Source organism: Phalacrocorax carbo, chromosome 5 (genome assembly GCF_963921805.1).
Source record: "Phalacrocorax carbo chromosome 5, bPhaCar2.1, whole genome shotgun sequence".
Taxonomy (NCBI): domain Eukaryota; kingdom Metazoa; phylum Chordata; class Aves; order Suliformes; family Phalacrocoracidae; genus Phalacrocorax; species Phalacrocorax carbo.
This window is the reverse complement of record NC_087517.1, coordinates 24,815,083-24,830,563: the sequence shown is the minus strand read 5'-3', so window position 1 is coordinate 24,830,563 and position 15,481 is coordinate 24,815,083. Positions and strand designations below refer to the sequence as shown.

The 15,481-nt window shown below is 40.5% G+C and overlaps 2 protein-coding genes across 4 annotated transcripts in view; one reads left to right on the top strand and one right to left on the bottom strand.

Moving 5' to 3' along the window:
- Positions 1–8,174, bottom strand: SCRN3 (secernin 3). 2 transcript variants are annotated; one of them, XM_064451635.1, is made up of 7 exons: positions 7,931–8,172; positions 7,574–7,755; positions 5,758–5,957; positions 4,864–5,076; positions 2,162–2,324; positions 1,629–1,809; positions 1–827 (listed from the first exon to the last, which is right to left on the bottom strand). In XM_064451635.1, exons 1-7 carry the CDS (start codon positions 8,099–8,101, stop codon positions 672–674), a joined length of 1,266 nt encoding a protein of 421 aa, XP_064307705.1. In that variant the 5' UTR covers positions 8,102–8,172; the 3' UTR covers positions 1–671. The 2 variants fall into 2 exon arrangements, with proteins under 2 accessions (XP_064307705.1, XP_064307706.1); XM_064451636.1 differs by lacking the exon at positions 4,864–5,076 and having other exon boundaries at positions 7,931–8,174.
- CIR1 (corepressor interacting with RBPJ, CIR1) overlaps positions 8,160–15,481 on the top strand; it is a 22,908-nt gene continuing 15,586 nt past the window's right edge. Inside the window, exons 1-7 of one of the 2 annotated variants that reach the window (XM_064451633.1) lie at positions 8,160–8,355; positions 9,039–9,133; positions 9,687–9,760; positions 10,522–10,535; positions 10,630–10,685; positions 11,065–11,113; positions 11,332–11,449. In XM_064451633.1, coding sequence (XP_064307703.1) covers positions 8,284–8,355; positions 9,039–9,133; positions 9,687–9,760; positions 10,522–10,535; positions 10,630–10,685; positions 11,065–11,113; positions 11,332–11,449 — 478 coding nt within the window. In that variant the 5' untranslated portion in view covers positions 8,160–8,283. The remainder of the gene's footprint in view (positions 8,356–9,038; positions 9,134–9,686; positions 9,761–10,521; positions 10,536–10,629; positions 10,686–11,064; positions 11,114–11,331; positions 11,450–15,481) is intronic. The other variant, XM_064451634.1, reaches the window with a different exon arrangement.

Here is a 15,481-nt window from a genome sequence, read left to right as displayed (position 1 = left end):
TCTATGTAAATAAGTTAATTTATTTTTGAGTATCAGGGTAGGGAAAATAGGGAAGAGAAAGTAGTGTGGTAACTTGCAGGATGCTTGCATTGTTGAATTCCATGCAATCAGATTTCACAACAAATCATGGTAAAATTATAACTGTGATTTGGTTTTAATATAGCTTGAACTCTTAGCCTTGTTTTACATGGAAGGAGTAGAAGGTTCATATAGGAAACGTATCTTAGAATTGTTTTATCAAACAACTGAGTATCAATCTTACTTGACTTGCCTATCACTTTCCTTTTTATTCAGTGCAAGGAATAGCTTCTACATTTTAGAAAGTCCTTCAGCATGGCTGTTTTAATTCAGGCAATGTGAAATTCTAGAATTGAGTTCTGCAGACCTGAGTTTGTGTTCTTCGTCCAGAAATGAGGTATTCTGCCATTTAGTCAAGCTATAACATCCTAATTGCATCTGTTGATGAAATCAGTCTCTGCTGACAGCTCTATACTGCGTCACAGACAAAGCCACTGCCTAACTCTTAACAGCCTTTTCAGCATTGCTTCACACAACCAAAAGCTGTTTGGCCCTTACTAACTGGTATATTGAAAATAAGATGTAATCTATACAGCCACTTCATTGGAAAAGTCAATCATAAAACTGAATTGTACCACAATCAAACAGTAGTTTTAGCTATATATTTTGAGTTCTTCTTCTACACACTGTGAAAAAAGGTTAACCGCTTGGTTAATGTCGAGACATCCGTTTTGCAGGATTGATTCCATTTCACTTATCTTCTGTTTCTCCAACTCCTGTATCTCCTTTAGCATCTCTTTACCTTTACCCTGCAAAAAGAAACATCTGTATTTCACTAAAAACTATACAGGGTATGTAGTGTTCACCCTAACAAACTCTGTCCTACTGTCCTTATTTTAGCCTCTTAAATAGCTTCTAGGGTACAGGTTTGCGATGGTAGAAGTTAGCACCATGACAGGTTTTCTTAGGTATCTTTCCTAATATCTAGCTCTCACTTCACCTCCCTGCATCCGTGTCTGATGGACTGAAAATAAACAAAATTAAAGCTGCGCTAGGTATTTATGCTACCAAAACTTAAGTGGCCAGGTGTCTTATTTTTTAGAACATGCATCTGTGAATAGGAGAGATGCTACTGTTAAAAGTAAGCAACTACCTCCCTGCTTCACCTTTGTGTCCAGCTATCTTTGTCACCTTGTTTCCTTTCCTGTCCATAGCAAGCAATGACAAAAGGCGTGCCCTCCTTACTGCCCGAGACCAGGCTCCTGAAGAGTTTGACGTACTCTTACCAGGAACTGTGTATTTGCCTGTGGCTGCTCAAGCATTTCCCCATTATCTGACTAGTGCAGGAGTATGTGTGGCCTGCTGCTTTGCAAGATGAGCAGTACAGACACTTGTCTGGGGCTAGGGCTGTGGGTAGAGCAATGTGCTAGTTGCAGGTTTTAGTGTTTGAAACATATGCCTGCCATATGCCAAGATGATGGGCATCTGGTGCACTACAATGTTCTTCACAACCCATCAAAGGGCATTAAATGATATCACATTAACAAAATGTGAGCAAGGAGCTTATATAAACCACCTGCTTGCATTGAAATCTAATTTAATCAACATACCTCGATAGTTTCCATAACTACAGCAGCACTTTCATGTTTTTTATAGAGCTCATGTCTTCGATCTGGCTTGTTCTGAAAACGTGGTTGCTTCTTAACTGGATCATTATGACCAAATGTAGGGGAGCTAGTTTTTAATAACTGAGTAATATTGGGCACAAATATGAAGGGCTTGAATACAGACCTAGAAAAAGAAAATACAAGAGATCCTTTACTGATATAGTTTTGTTAAAATTGTTAAGTCGATAGATTGCTGTATTTTTTCCCCATTCTTCTAATTCCTTCTTTGAAGAAAGAAGTCTTAAAAAAAAATATCCTAACCAATGTTTAAGTCAGTGTCATAGCAGTGTTTCACTAAGTAGGTTGGTAGATAGCATTAATGTACATAATGTACATTATTTTCTTCCTACTTTTCGACTGTGCTTTTTTCAGGAGAATAAAAAAGCAAAGCAAAAAGGAATATAATTAGATGAATTGCAACACTTTTCATTTAGATATTTGCAACTTTTTATCCTAATTACTTGCTGCTACATCACCTCGCAGGATCTGGAGTTCCAGTAAAGAAGTGAATACACGGGAGATGGGGCTGCTGAGGCAGTACAGACACCATGCTTCCAGTTGTCATAAATCCACCTTCCATATTAATACCACTCTCTTTGTCACGAAGAATTTCCATCATTATTTCAGAAGTGATAGATCCTATTTAAGATACAATACAATTATTTACACACAGTGCTACTTGTAATAACAACTAAATGGCGTGTTCTCTACAACTGGCTGCTTTTTCCTTTAATAGGCAATGGCAATTTTAGTTTGTCCATGTTAGCAGGGAAAAAAAAAAATCCTAACAGAATACCTTAATATGTAATACACTTTAAGATATTATTGTCTTGTCTGAAGTATTTAATTCAAAGAGTAGGTGTTAATGAGCAACAAAAGGGAGACGATGACGACACATGATGTTGCCCAGAAAGGTAAAATACATATGGCTAGCAAGTGGTTCTTCACCCAGTAACTTTCCAGATGAAAATTAGTAGCTTGTGTTAAAAGCTGAATTTCCTGAGCACTGTGTGGAAGTTAAGATGAATCGCTATAATAGTAATTGGTATTTATACACAGTTACTACCACTGGATTGCTTTGGAAATGTAAAAATAATAAGTGTGCATGGATTTTGTATGTAGCTTGAAACTGAAATGCCAAGACTGCCACTTTCTTCTTTTTATTTTATTTTATTTTAATCATCTGACCCTCCAAAGCACTTGGGCTTCAAGTTGACAATTGAAAGGAGGCACTAGAGTAACGACGTGTTCTAAACTCAGAATCAACAGGAACTATAACAGCACATCCATTTGTAAAGAAGCCTTAATCAACTACCTATGAGAGGTATAGTGCTAAATATCTCTATGAAAATAGTTATTTCTTCTCAGTTAGGTGAAACAAAACCCTTTCCACATATGCCGCTGTATCTAGCGTTCAGATGTTGCTGCTCATGTAGTGTGCACTGAAGCTTAAATACTGGCATGGTATCACTAGGCAATCCAATATTCTAACAGGCAGCACTTCCAGTAGTTTTCAAATTTAGTGTATCAGTTGAGCGTATGCTCACAGCATAAAAATATTAGTTCATCCACTTTTTTTATTTGAAGGTGTCATCCACCATTTAATCTTCTGATGTTTCCCTCTGTGAAGTTCTAGCTGCATAAATATTCATTTTTTTAAACTGCCTTGCTGTTTCCTCTCAAAATAATCACTCTGCTGCTACTTCAGATGTCTCCAGTATTATTTTTTTATACATGATTCAAATCGCCTGTGGACAGGCATGCAGCACTACATTTCAGCAAGGAAACACTCTTAAGTATTCCCGCAGTTGCCTGGGAAAGTCAAGAGTATTCAAGAAATCAGCAAGCTAGGTGAATCAAAGAAATTAAAAGAAACAACAGTCAGTTTGTCAACTGCAAGTTGGCAACGTGACCAGCAGAAAAGAAAGTACTGCATATTTTCCACTAGACTTTGTTATTTTGTATTCCTGAAATACACTCTTTGTTTTTTGAAATATAAATAATGTTTACCTAAAAATGGTCTTTACGTGGTAGGCAGCCTGGAAAAAACCTGTAATGCCACTGACTGAAAAAGCTGGGAAGGGTAGATGAGGAAACCAGTGGTTTTACTGATGCTGTAAACCAAATAGCTTGGTTAGGGCACCGATTTAAAATAAGTCTAAACAAACTGAAACCATATGAGACTGATAACTTGAACACCTAGTGTGATTTTTAAAACGGCTCAGGTAAATGCCTGCAAATGGGGATTTAGAATGAAAACACTGATAGAATCTCAGCATTGTTATAATACAAGTAAATACGGGCATTATGAAAACGCTTTCAGTGCTCAGAACCTGCAGTTCCCAAAATAAATGCAGGATTTACGTGATTGCTAGAGCAGGATAGCAAAAGGTAATTCATTCTGATGCATTAACTAAATGCTAAACCTGGTCTGGCAGAGCTCAGCCAAATAAATAAAACAACACAGGGGTGCAATGTAATTTTGGTTCAGATTAATTACTTCAAATGAGCAAGTGAATACAGATGCAGCAAAAACCTGCCAGGTGGATGCAGTTAAAAGAGAAGGAATAGCTTCTCTCTGTAGAGGTCTGAAACATAAGTTAGTGGTTAGGAGCACCTGCTTAGAGTACAGAAAATTATTTTTTTTCTGCTCTCAGTGTGTTTAATTAGACTACACAAGATTAGAGTAGCAGTTATAATACATAACTACAAAGATTTTAAAAACAGTCTCAAAAAATAAATGCAAGATATGTATCCGAATGCAGTGCTGTTTTCTTAGGTCTATGTGAAAGGTACCAGACGGAAGTTGTTCGTAAGGTTCTGTTTGTGGCTGCAAACCACAGGGAGTCTGTTTTATATATAGCCTATGAAAGTGTTTCAGAGCTAGGTCTTAAGGAGTATTTAGCAGTATGGTCATAATGGGATCTCTGAGTGTTGTTACTGTAGCTGTGCATCTTTTATATTTGACCCTTGTTTTAATTTTTCCTTGTCAACAAATCGGCAAAAATGGATAGAAGACTTCAAGACCAGTGTTTCTCCTTTAGGCCAAAAGTTATTCTAGTAAGTTCTGGTTCAACAAATCCTGTGAATAATTGCCCACATCAGATGTCTAATCATTTATGATTTAATGTAGCTCGCTAAATGCTCTGCATACCTTAAAAATTATCAAAAATTATACCTTTGTGTTTGTTCAGAAGTTTATAGCCTTCACAATATCGGCCTCTGGATGTGGTCATTCTGGCAGTATTTACATAAGAATATGTGGCAGCGAAGTCGAATTCCTTTTCCCCATCCCACCAGCCCTTGCTTTTGGCATATTCCTTTAATTGTGGGTGTTCTCTGTCAATCTTGGTTGTGATAGAGAGCTGGTTGGAAATGTTCCGTACACCTCCTGTTTGTAAGGTGAGGAAAGAACCAATTTAATAAGTCAAATTACTTTTCTTGGTATTTTGTTTGCAATTAGCTTACTAAAGCAAATCATGCACTGAAGAGTTTCCTATAAGAACTGTGAGTCCTGTGGTTTATTTTTGGCTATACGTATCCTTCTGATTGAAATTCCACTGCCACTCAGTTCTGACTCATTTACTTCTATTGCCAGCGTCGTATTTCAGGTTCTGTCCTGATTATTCCCATCTTTACGTTCTTCCCCTTACACTTCCAAAGACATAGGTTGTCCTTCTAAGTCCCCTGGAGGAATTAGCGACTTCAGGGCCCACTGCACCAATCCTGTCAGTATTACCCTGTCACCAAAAGAAATTGTCCTCGATTGCCACCATCCTTAAGACCATACATACTGCTGTCATTCTCATGCTGACCTTCTTACTGTCCTCTGTTTTCCAAGTGCAGAAGTTGTCACCTCTGACTCTGAAAAGGCCCCGTCACTCAGCTCCTCTTTGAAGCTGCTAGCCTCTGCACACTGATGCTCTAGGAAGCAACTCCTCTTGCTTACAGGCACATGTACATATCTGGAGGCTAGTTTGATGCCTTAATGAAATGGTTGGTAAATGAAAAGTGGAGAACGGCTAATTGTCATTGCATTTGAAATGTGGAAAGTAAAGAGAATCATCCATACCTTCTACTTTCTCTGCTGCCCAGTATTTTCCAGATGTCTCCAGAACCCATGCTTCCTTTCTGTCAGCTATCAGAAAACTGTTATGGTATGTGAATACCATGTGGCTCTCCATACAGTTTCCTCCCTGTCCATATTTTTCTAGCAAATCAACTATGACGGTAAGAGCCTTTTCAGCTGTGTCTGCTCTCTCAAGTCCAAGCCTAAGACAAAAGAAAGCTGTTATTTTTTGAACTATACATTTTCCATACAACTATTTAGCCTGAGTATTCAAATTGAATTGGAATGTTATTTCTGTACATACCTGATGCTGGTACGCTCTGGTAAGGGAAGGGAGCAAGTAATTTAAAGAGCTTGTTTGAAGTAAGTCCCATATGTATGTCCTTGACATGGGAAAAACAACCAAACGGAAATATGAACACCAGGGAGGGGAGAGGGCTCCTAGGAAACTTCTCCAAGTCCTATCTGGGTATTGGACTGGGACAAAAGAGTACCAAGAAGAACTGACTGACTGCTATAGGTTAATGACAGTTACACTGGCACCCAGTAAGGCAGGCAAAAGAAGCTGTCATTGTTTATGTGGAGATGTGCGGCTAAGACTGAAACTAAAAACGGGCACATAAAAGATGGGGGAAATGAGAACATTGACCCTAGAAAAAGGCCCAACACTAGTTCCTGAAGTTCAGCTTTGCACTAGTTAAAGTCTCTTGTTTCAGTTTACTACAAACACTATACAGAGAAAAACATTTGATGATTTCCTTGTAGCCTGATGAAGTTTGCGGATGACACCAAATTGATTGGGGAAGTAGGCACTCTGGAAGGAAGAGCTGCTCTGCAGAAAGATCTGGATAGGCTGGAAGAGTGGGCCAACAAGAACCTTACGAAGTTCAACAAGGACAAGTGTAAGGTCTTGCACCTGGGAAAACAGAGCAGCTCTGTGGAAAGGAACCTGGGTGTCCTGGTGGACAGGAAGCTCAACATGAGCAAACAGTGTGCTGCTGCGGCCAAGAAGGCCAACAGGATGCTGGGTTACATCAAAAAGGGCATCGCCAGCAGAGATAAAGAAGTCATTATCCCACTCTACTCAGCGCTTGTCAGGCCACACCTGGAGTACTGTGTAGAGTTCTGGTCCCTGCTATACAAAAAAGATGTGGACAGGCTGGAAGGGGTGCAGAGAAGGGCCACCAAGATGATCAGAGGACTGGGAAGCCTGCCATATGAGGATAGGCTGGGAGAGCTGGGTTTGTTCAGCCTTGAGAAAAGGAGGCTCAGAGGGGATCTCATCACCATGTACTAGTACTTACGGGGCAGCTACAAAGAAGATGGAGACTCTTTTTACATGGTGTCACATGGAGAGAACAAGGGGGAATGGACACAAGTTGCTCTTGGGGAGATTCCGATTGGACATGAGAGGGAAATTTTTCACAGTGAGGGCAGTCAACCATTGGAATAATCTCCCCAGGGAGGTGATTGACTCGGCCACATTGGACACCTTCAAGAGTCATCTGGACAGGGCGCTGGGCCGTCTCATCTAGACTGTGCTTTTCCTAGAACGGTTGGACTAGATGATCCCTGAGGTCCCTTCCAACCTGTGATTCCGTGATTCTAGCACCTGATGCTGCTCATGGGCTCCCACAGCTCCTGGCAGAGATCTAATGCTGGTGCCAAGAAGTAATTGTGTTTAATTATGGCTAGAACAGCAGAAGAGACAGACATGTCTTCTGAAAGTGAACGCACCTATTTCCCATATAACTCAAACCAAATGTTTTTAAATTACATTCCATGTTCAGTACCATTTACTGCTACAGCCCGTGCACACCTTACGAGGTCCATGCCGAGGAGGGCTTCTTCGTCACCGACCTCCTCTCTCCCCCACACCGCTTCGTTGCCGATGCACACGCCATGCTCGTTGGCCCCCATCTCGGCCCCCCAGAGCCAGGAGGGGCGGCTCAGCACCACGGCGTGGGTCTTCTCGACTTGCTCAATTTTGATGTAGGTGCACTGCAAGAAGTCAGAGCACGCAACCGGTTACCCTCCACGCCGTCGCTTGGGCGAGCATCTCCCCTTGATTAACCGCCCGATCGCGGGCTAAAAATAGAGATCCGGGGGAAGCGGGGTTTGTGGCTGCCGCCCCCCCGCCCCGGAGGGCCCGCGGCAGGGCCCCCCGCGCCCTCACCTCCAGCGCGGCGCCGGGCGGGTGCGCGGCGGCCGGGAAGTGCACCACCTCCTGCACCTCCTCCGCCGGGCGGTCCGAGTTCTTCCCGAAGACGACGCGGCCCCCTGCCGTGGCGGGCGGCAGCGCCACGAAGGTGTCGCAGGAGCGGGGCGGCGGCGGCCGGCGGGACATGGTGGCGGCGGCGGGCGCTCCGCGGGGCCCGGCGGCGGCGGGGCGGGGCTGAGGGACGGCGGCGGCACGGCGGGGCGCCCCGCAGGAAGGCCCGCCCGCCGACCCGGAAGGCCCGGAGGAGGACAGCCGGCTGAGGGCCTGGGCCGGGGGCCGCTGGCTCCCTCCCCGCCGCCGCCGCCGCCATGGGGAAGTCGTTCGCCAACTTCATGTGCAAGAAGGATTTTCACCCCGCCTCCAAGTCCAACATCAAAAAGGTTGGGGGGGGCGAGGATGGGGACGCGAGGTGCCGCGGCCCTTTAGGGGGCCGGCCTGTCTGTCGGTCGGTCCGGGGACGTGGGCCGGGACCGGGCGGTGTCCCGGGCGGGCGCCGGCTATCCTGTGGTGGGACCGGGATGGGGCAAAGGCGGCGGAGGAGACTGGGGAAAAAGTTAAGAAATACCTGAAGCTTCAGGTGTACGTGCCCCCCGGTGCGCGTAACTGTCGCCTTTTCCTGGCTCCAGCTCTCCTTCGCCTCGTTCTCGGGGTTTGGCGCGACACACCGGCCGCGGCCTGCTCGGAGCAGGCCTGCCCTTCGCAGGACCGTGCCGCTCCCGGAGCTCCCTCCCGGGGGAGCCTGGCGGCCGGAGGCTCGGTGAGGAACCGTCGCTCCAGGGGAGATAGCGGGACACCCAGGGAGTTTCTGAGCCTACGTTTCCCGTTGCACTACTAAACTTTACCATGTCTTTTCAGTCCTTAAATGTTTGGAGTTGTACCCTATCAAAAATGCCGTTTGTGCGTGGTTCATTTGTTGAAATTCTCGATTAAAATAATTTATTTGACGTGATTGGAATGGGAATTTTCCCTCATTAAATATTTTCAATAGACTCCATCAGTTAGGTATTTATACGTTAATGCATTTTGTATTTGTTTAAAGTAGAAACTTATTTGTTTTAACTAGGTATGGATGGCGGAACAGAAAATATCATATGACAAGAAGAAACAAGAAGAGTTAATGCAACAATATCTTAAAGAACAGGAATCCTATGATAATAGGTGAGAATTAGCATAAGGTCATGTACTTCTTCCTGCTGTCGCTTGTTTTTGTGGCAGCGGAGGCCGTCTCATTGTGGGTTACTTGAAACACCGTCTCCCACTGGCCGTAGTAGTGTGAAAGGACAGTGACTCATCGTTGATGTCTTATTAAACAGAGGTCACAATAACTTCTTTCAAAAAGCTTGTGTGTGTATCGTGTAATTAAATTTATACTATTTTACGTTGCACAGAACAGCAGGTAACCTTGTAGAGCAGCATATTTGGATCACACAGAAAATAGGTCCTCTGTAATTCTGTGGATACAGAGTTATGTTTCAGTTGTGACTGAGGTGTGTGATTTTTGGTACATGACAGAGCACACAAAAGTATTGACTGGCCTCTCAGGTTTTTTGGTATTCAACTTCTGGTACTCAAATTAACAAATGAAAGAAAACGCCAATTATTATCACCACTTCCTGCTGCACATTTCTACTCTCTTTTTTTATAAATAAGTAATACCAAAGTGAATGTTTTGTGTGATTTGAACACCCCAAACTCTGTCCTTTTTATTTAGATTGCTTATGGGTGATGAGCGTGTGAAGAATGGCCTTAATTTCATGTATGAGGCCCCACCTGGAGCAAAGAAAGGTATTATGGTATGCTGATCATGCAGATGGTACTGCAAAGCTAAAAAACCTCTGAAGAAATAAGCATGGTGTCTTTTATTTTAAAAGAATGCGTACATAATGAGGTAATGCTAGAAGGTGTGATTTCTAGTTCTTCCTGTGCAAATATGCAGAGATATGTAGTATGTAATAATTCTGATCTCACAATACTTTAATTAATTTCAAACTCAGAATGGTTGGGTTTGGTTTTTTTTTTTAAGCACCAGTTCAACGTGAAGGGAAAAACAGATAAAATATCTTTCCCGGCAACAGCAGAAATTCTGTCCTTGACCAAAGGAGTTTCTGTAGCTGATTATAAAGCCATTGGGTGAGGAGGACTAGACCTCACCAAGGCAGTGACTCAGCAGCACAAACTGTGTTTTTGCCTACTCTCCTTTTTAGAAATAGCAAGGTTACTTTTGCTTGAATCTTCTGCCCATAATTCAGCTTGATGCATGTCAGGCATAGGAAATACCAAAGTCTAAAGTTTTTTGTATTTGTCTATCAAATCTGTATAGTTTTAAAAGATGATTCTGGTTTTACAGGATTTGTAACCATACACTGGAGTCTGATTATTAAATAATAAGTGTGCTCTGTTTAAATAAAGTTGCTTTCTGGGTATTTGCACTATTGTATTAGTATAAACCATGAAATGTTTTGTCTCCAGCTTAGACACCAGCTGCATTTTACAAGTGTGATTAATGTATAATTTCTTTTCTTTCCATGATTTCTGAAAATTCAAAGAGGAGGCTAAAGAGGTATTTCATTACATCATTTCTTTGTTTTCTTCCTACTTTCTAAAATGTATTAAGGAAAAAAAATCTCAAACTTACCATGTCTTCTGTTTTATAGCAAGAAGGAGAGACTGAATACAAATTTGAATGGCAAAAAGTTGCCCCACGAGAAAAGTAAGAAGTCTGGATTTTATCAAAATAATTATTTTTAATTCTTACTTACCTTTTATATCCTTTAATTCTGTCCCCTTCCCCCCCGGCCCCTAGCCTTCTTCCCCATTTTTTTTTTTTCAGCAGGTCACTTGTGTAATCCTGCCATGTCCTGGCAGTTAATTAGTAAAACCTGTAAACCTGGAACTATTTCCTTGATCAGCTTAGTTTTTGTTTGAATTTTACATCCACATTTGAAAACACCTTAAAACTAATGTTTACTGGAAGTGTATCTCTGAAAATTATACACACTTAAGAATAAAAGGTAGTTTTGTGTATGATGGTTTTAAAAAAAAAAAAAAAGCGAATTGAGTATTTGTTTTCTTTTGTGCTTGTGTGACAGATATGCTAAGGATGATATGAATATCAGAGATCAGCCATTTGGTATCCAGGCAAGTTACATAAATTTCAGTCTGTGGATGTCTTGAGTATATTTCAAATATTATCTAACTGCAGAACATTCGCATGGAGTCTCTTAATTTTATCATGTGTTTCTCAGTGAGTTTAAATGTTTCTCTCATGCCTAATAACATAGACATTTCTGTGAATGTTAAGCTAAATGTTACCTAAATTATGGTGTTGGGTGTTTTTGTTTTTTTTTAACTTTTAGGTGCGGAATGTGAGGTGTATTAAATGCCACAAGTGGGGTCATGTAAACACTGACCGAGAATGTCCCTTATTTGGCCTTTCTGGAATTAATGCAAGTTCAGTCTCCAGCGATGGTTCAGGTAGGCAGTGAATGTCTTTTAAAGGTGCTGGTTAGAAATTTTGGAGGATCTCATCACGTTTAATTTTAGAAGGTTTAAATTTAGCGTGAAATATGCTAAGTCAATGAAATGGGGAAAACACTTCTTTATTCCAAATGTAGGATCCACAATTTCAAGTTAATTATTTCGAATGACAGGGACCTAATTTTCTAATTAGTAGCACATTTAAAAAAGATTTCATAATGAGAGTTGCTTTGATTCTGTCTGTGGCAAAAATTCAGAAGCTGCAATGAGATTGTTTATATCAGAATGACAATATTTGTGTCACAAAAAAAGATTAATGTAATGGATTGTCAAAGACTGTTCCAGTTCAGATTCAGGCAGTCTGTTTGGAGAAGCTGAAATATATCAGTATATCTTTGTTAATCACTTGGGGGGAAAAGGAGAGGTTTGGGTTTTTATGTATATGTAATCGTGCTTCTGTAAGTGGACAAGCAATTGAAACCTAGATTTCCAAATGCCTGGTTTCCTTTCAGCTGGCTTCTTACTGCTTCCTGAACTACAATTGTTTTCCTCTACTAGCTTTCCTCTTACTTGAAGTCACACAGCACTTAGCGTTAGATGAGGTTGAAAGCGGTGGATATAAACATTCAAATTGAATAATTTTTTGCCTACAATACTTTGTTTTCTGTAAGTTGACCCAAGTTTGTAACACTTTTAAGATTCTTAAAATTGTGGCACGTTAAAGAAACACTTGGTAACTTGGGTGGGTCTTCAGACTTGCTGTACTGCGCTTTAAGGTCACGAGCTGTGTTGTGTATTCAGTTTTGCAGGGATACCATTACAACTCCACGCTTGATAACATGTGGCTTTCCTCAGGTTATGTAGTTTGTGTAGTAGCTTTTAGTTTTATTATGTATTTAGCCTACCAACAATCTTGCTTTTCAGAGTTAGATCACCTAGAAATGTCATTGCTTTGAGATGAGGCCTGGAAGACTTAAGTTAAAGGAAATAGTGTCTCTTACACTCTGATTTTAGGCACTGTCTGATGATTACACCATTGTATTAGCCATCCTGTAGCTGATATTCTCAGCCTTCCTATTGAGTAGGTTATAACATTAAATAATTTTCTTGCCTCATTCTTACCTTAGAAGAAATTATGCTTGAAGCGTTTGGTGGAGGTAGAATTATATTGTGTAGCTCTTACATGACAGTTACGCTTTTGTGCTGCAGAACTCGGTTCCCGCCACCTCCCAGTTCAAATGATGTGGGTAAGTTTTAGGAGTGTTTGGCTGGGGAAGCAGAAAGTATTTGCACAAACTTGAACGTGGACGACTTATTATTCATAACAGTGTAATATGGACTCTTTGCAGTGTCAATAGAAGACTAACTGCTTGTTTCAAACCTAACTGAATTAACTATCAAGGTGCAAGCAATGTTTGACTGCTGTGGGTGTTTCCTACTCAGAGGGTTGTTCCCTGGGTAGCTTTCCAAACCATGTTTCTAACCCTAAAGAGAAGGATTTATCACGCATGGTGAATTTTGCATGAAGGAAAGTGCTGTAGAACTACTTAGCTGTTCTCAGACTCCACCAATGCCCTCTCATTTTCAACTCTGGAACTTAAAAGACAGTGTACTGTGCTGAGCATAGACTTTTTTATAGGCTGAGGAAGGATTTCAGGGAGTAGGCTTGGGTGACAGATCAGGGTTTGTATATATAATTTGTAAGACACTGTTCTTGGATTTGAATAGTCAGCTGTAATGATACTGCAGCTTTCTCTTTCTTTCAGGGAAAGTATATGTAAAAACACTGTAGGTAAAGTTTTAAACAATTTTAAGTTCTTGATTTAATAGCATATATGCAGCTTACAGGAAGTGGTAATATCGTTAATTAGATCATCAGATATAAGGTTGTTTGCTTTTTCTAACCTCAGGAATACAATCCTTTCATCAACTTTTTGAAAACTTCATCTGATTTAATAACAAGCTAAATTATGCTCCTTTGAAAACTTCTGGAAATTCCATGTATGTAAATGAAGCACTACAGTTAAATGAAAACACAGGTTACTGAATTCACTGATTCTCTTAAGACTCATAATTCATCCACGTGGCGTGTTAAAGCTTGCATCACGTGTTAAAAGAAAAATCAAACCAACAACCTGATTTGTTTTAACTAAACCCTGGCATGAGTCCTGTGTTGTCTGGGATGGGAGTAAGTAATTACAGTTGTTACAGAGCTGCAGATCTGCAGTTAGCTCTGTAAAATTAACCTACACTGAGAGTAAAACAGTGCTTTTACGTTTCCTAACAAGACACTGCAACATTAAAAAGACAAATTCTATCAAGTTCTGATCAACACCCCCCAACAACATAATCTTGTCTTGACTATTTCTCTCTTGCTGCTCTTTGTTTCCTCTCATTACTTTTACCTAATGTTTTGTTACTAGCCTTAATGATGGATCGGTATCCACCTCTACAAACCTTCATCTGTTCCTCTGTACAACACATGTCCTCAAGCTCTGCTTCTTCCTGCTTCTCTTTGTCAGTGATTGCATGCACTCCTAAGCTGCTTTTATGTCTCTAGACTAAATTCCTAATTATTTTCTGATTATTTTATAGCACCGCAAAACGTCCATTGCCACACTGCTTTTATTCAGATTGGCTAGAGCTACAGTAAATACTGCTTTGTTAGGGACAGTGACTTTTCATTATATCGTCTCTTTACAAAACCTTTCTGTGTTTCATGAACTGATGATTAGGTTTAAAAAAACCCAAAAGCACTTGAATTGTTTCCCACATGCCTGCCACCATATGTCACAAATAAGTGTCTCTTCATGCTTAGAAAACTGGTAAAAAACATAAATAGTCCAAAGTTTTCATTTATTGTGATTGTCAGCACCCACACAAAAAAAAACCCATACAAAATCACTTGGCTTCTAAGTTCTGAACTCCAAAGAAAAATTTTCAGAAGCTGTCTGTTCATTTCTAGAATGTAGAAGAAAATATGTGCCTCTGAAGAGAACAATGAATAGACATTTCAAGGATAAAGAGTGATTGCTTATAGTATACAGCAAGTCTGGAATGTGTATTTAATTTATTTGACTGGTCTTTTTTTAATAGCTATATGTGTAAAAATATGTTCACAACCAGCTCTCAAGAAAGAGTTGAAAAATGTTGGGCTAAATTATTAGAGCAAATAATACTTTCAAAGGCCAGGAAGTAATTCCATATGTGGAAAGTTATCTTTGAAAGCTTGTTCCTACCTGGTGTGTTAGGAAATTGAAATATAAATATTGACTTATAAATGAAAGGGTACATCTGAGAAGTACAGCTATAGTAAGGAATAAAGGTGAAACCAGAATAAAATTTTAATACAATAGTCAATATTCCAGGACACCAATTAGTTTATTAAATTAATTGTATTAGAAGGACCAAATTTAGTCTATAAATCATTGAAACAAAGCAAATCTTTGGATTTATAAAGTAAAGAGCTCTATTGCTTTGAAGTTACTTACTTGGTAGCACTTTATTTTCTCTGATTTATAGTTTTTTCAGCCTGATAAAAGATGATCTTGCATCCTTTTCTTGCAAGCTGAACTGAATAATTTTTTTCTAGGCAGCACATGGTACTTTACCTAAATTTAGGTTAGGATTCTTCAAACTTTGAAAATACTTTCCCTTGTTAAAGCACACCATGCACCAGCACGGTGTTGGAAGATGCTAGGTACTGCAAAGCATCCTGGCTGGTAATGAATCTCTAAGCAATCTTGGGATTGGGAATTGCATGGGAACCCTCGGCCTCCTGGTTCTGCTTCTGATAGTCTAAGGACATTGGCATCACTGTGGGGTTTTTTTTTTTTCAGAAGTAGCTTTTAAGAAATGGTCTGGCTTGCTTGGAGGAGACTTCTAACAAGCCTTGTTCTTCTGAACCTTGTTATTCTTTTGCTTCAGAGAAGCACACTTAACACACAGGAAAAATAGATGACTTTTTGTTGACTGCTGTCTTCATGCATTTACCCAAATGTGTTTCTGTCCACAGACAGTAATGGTAGA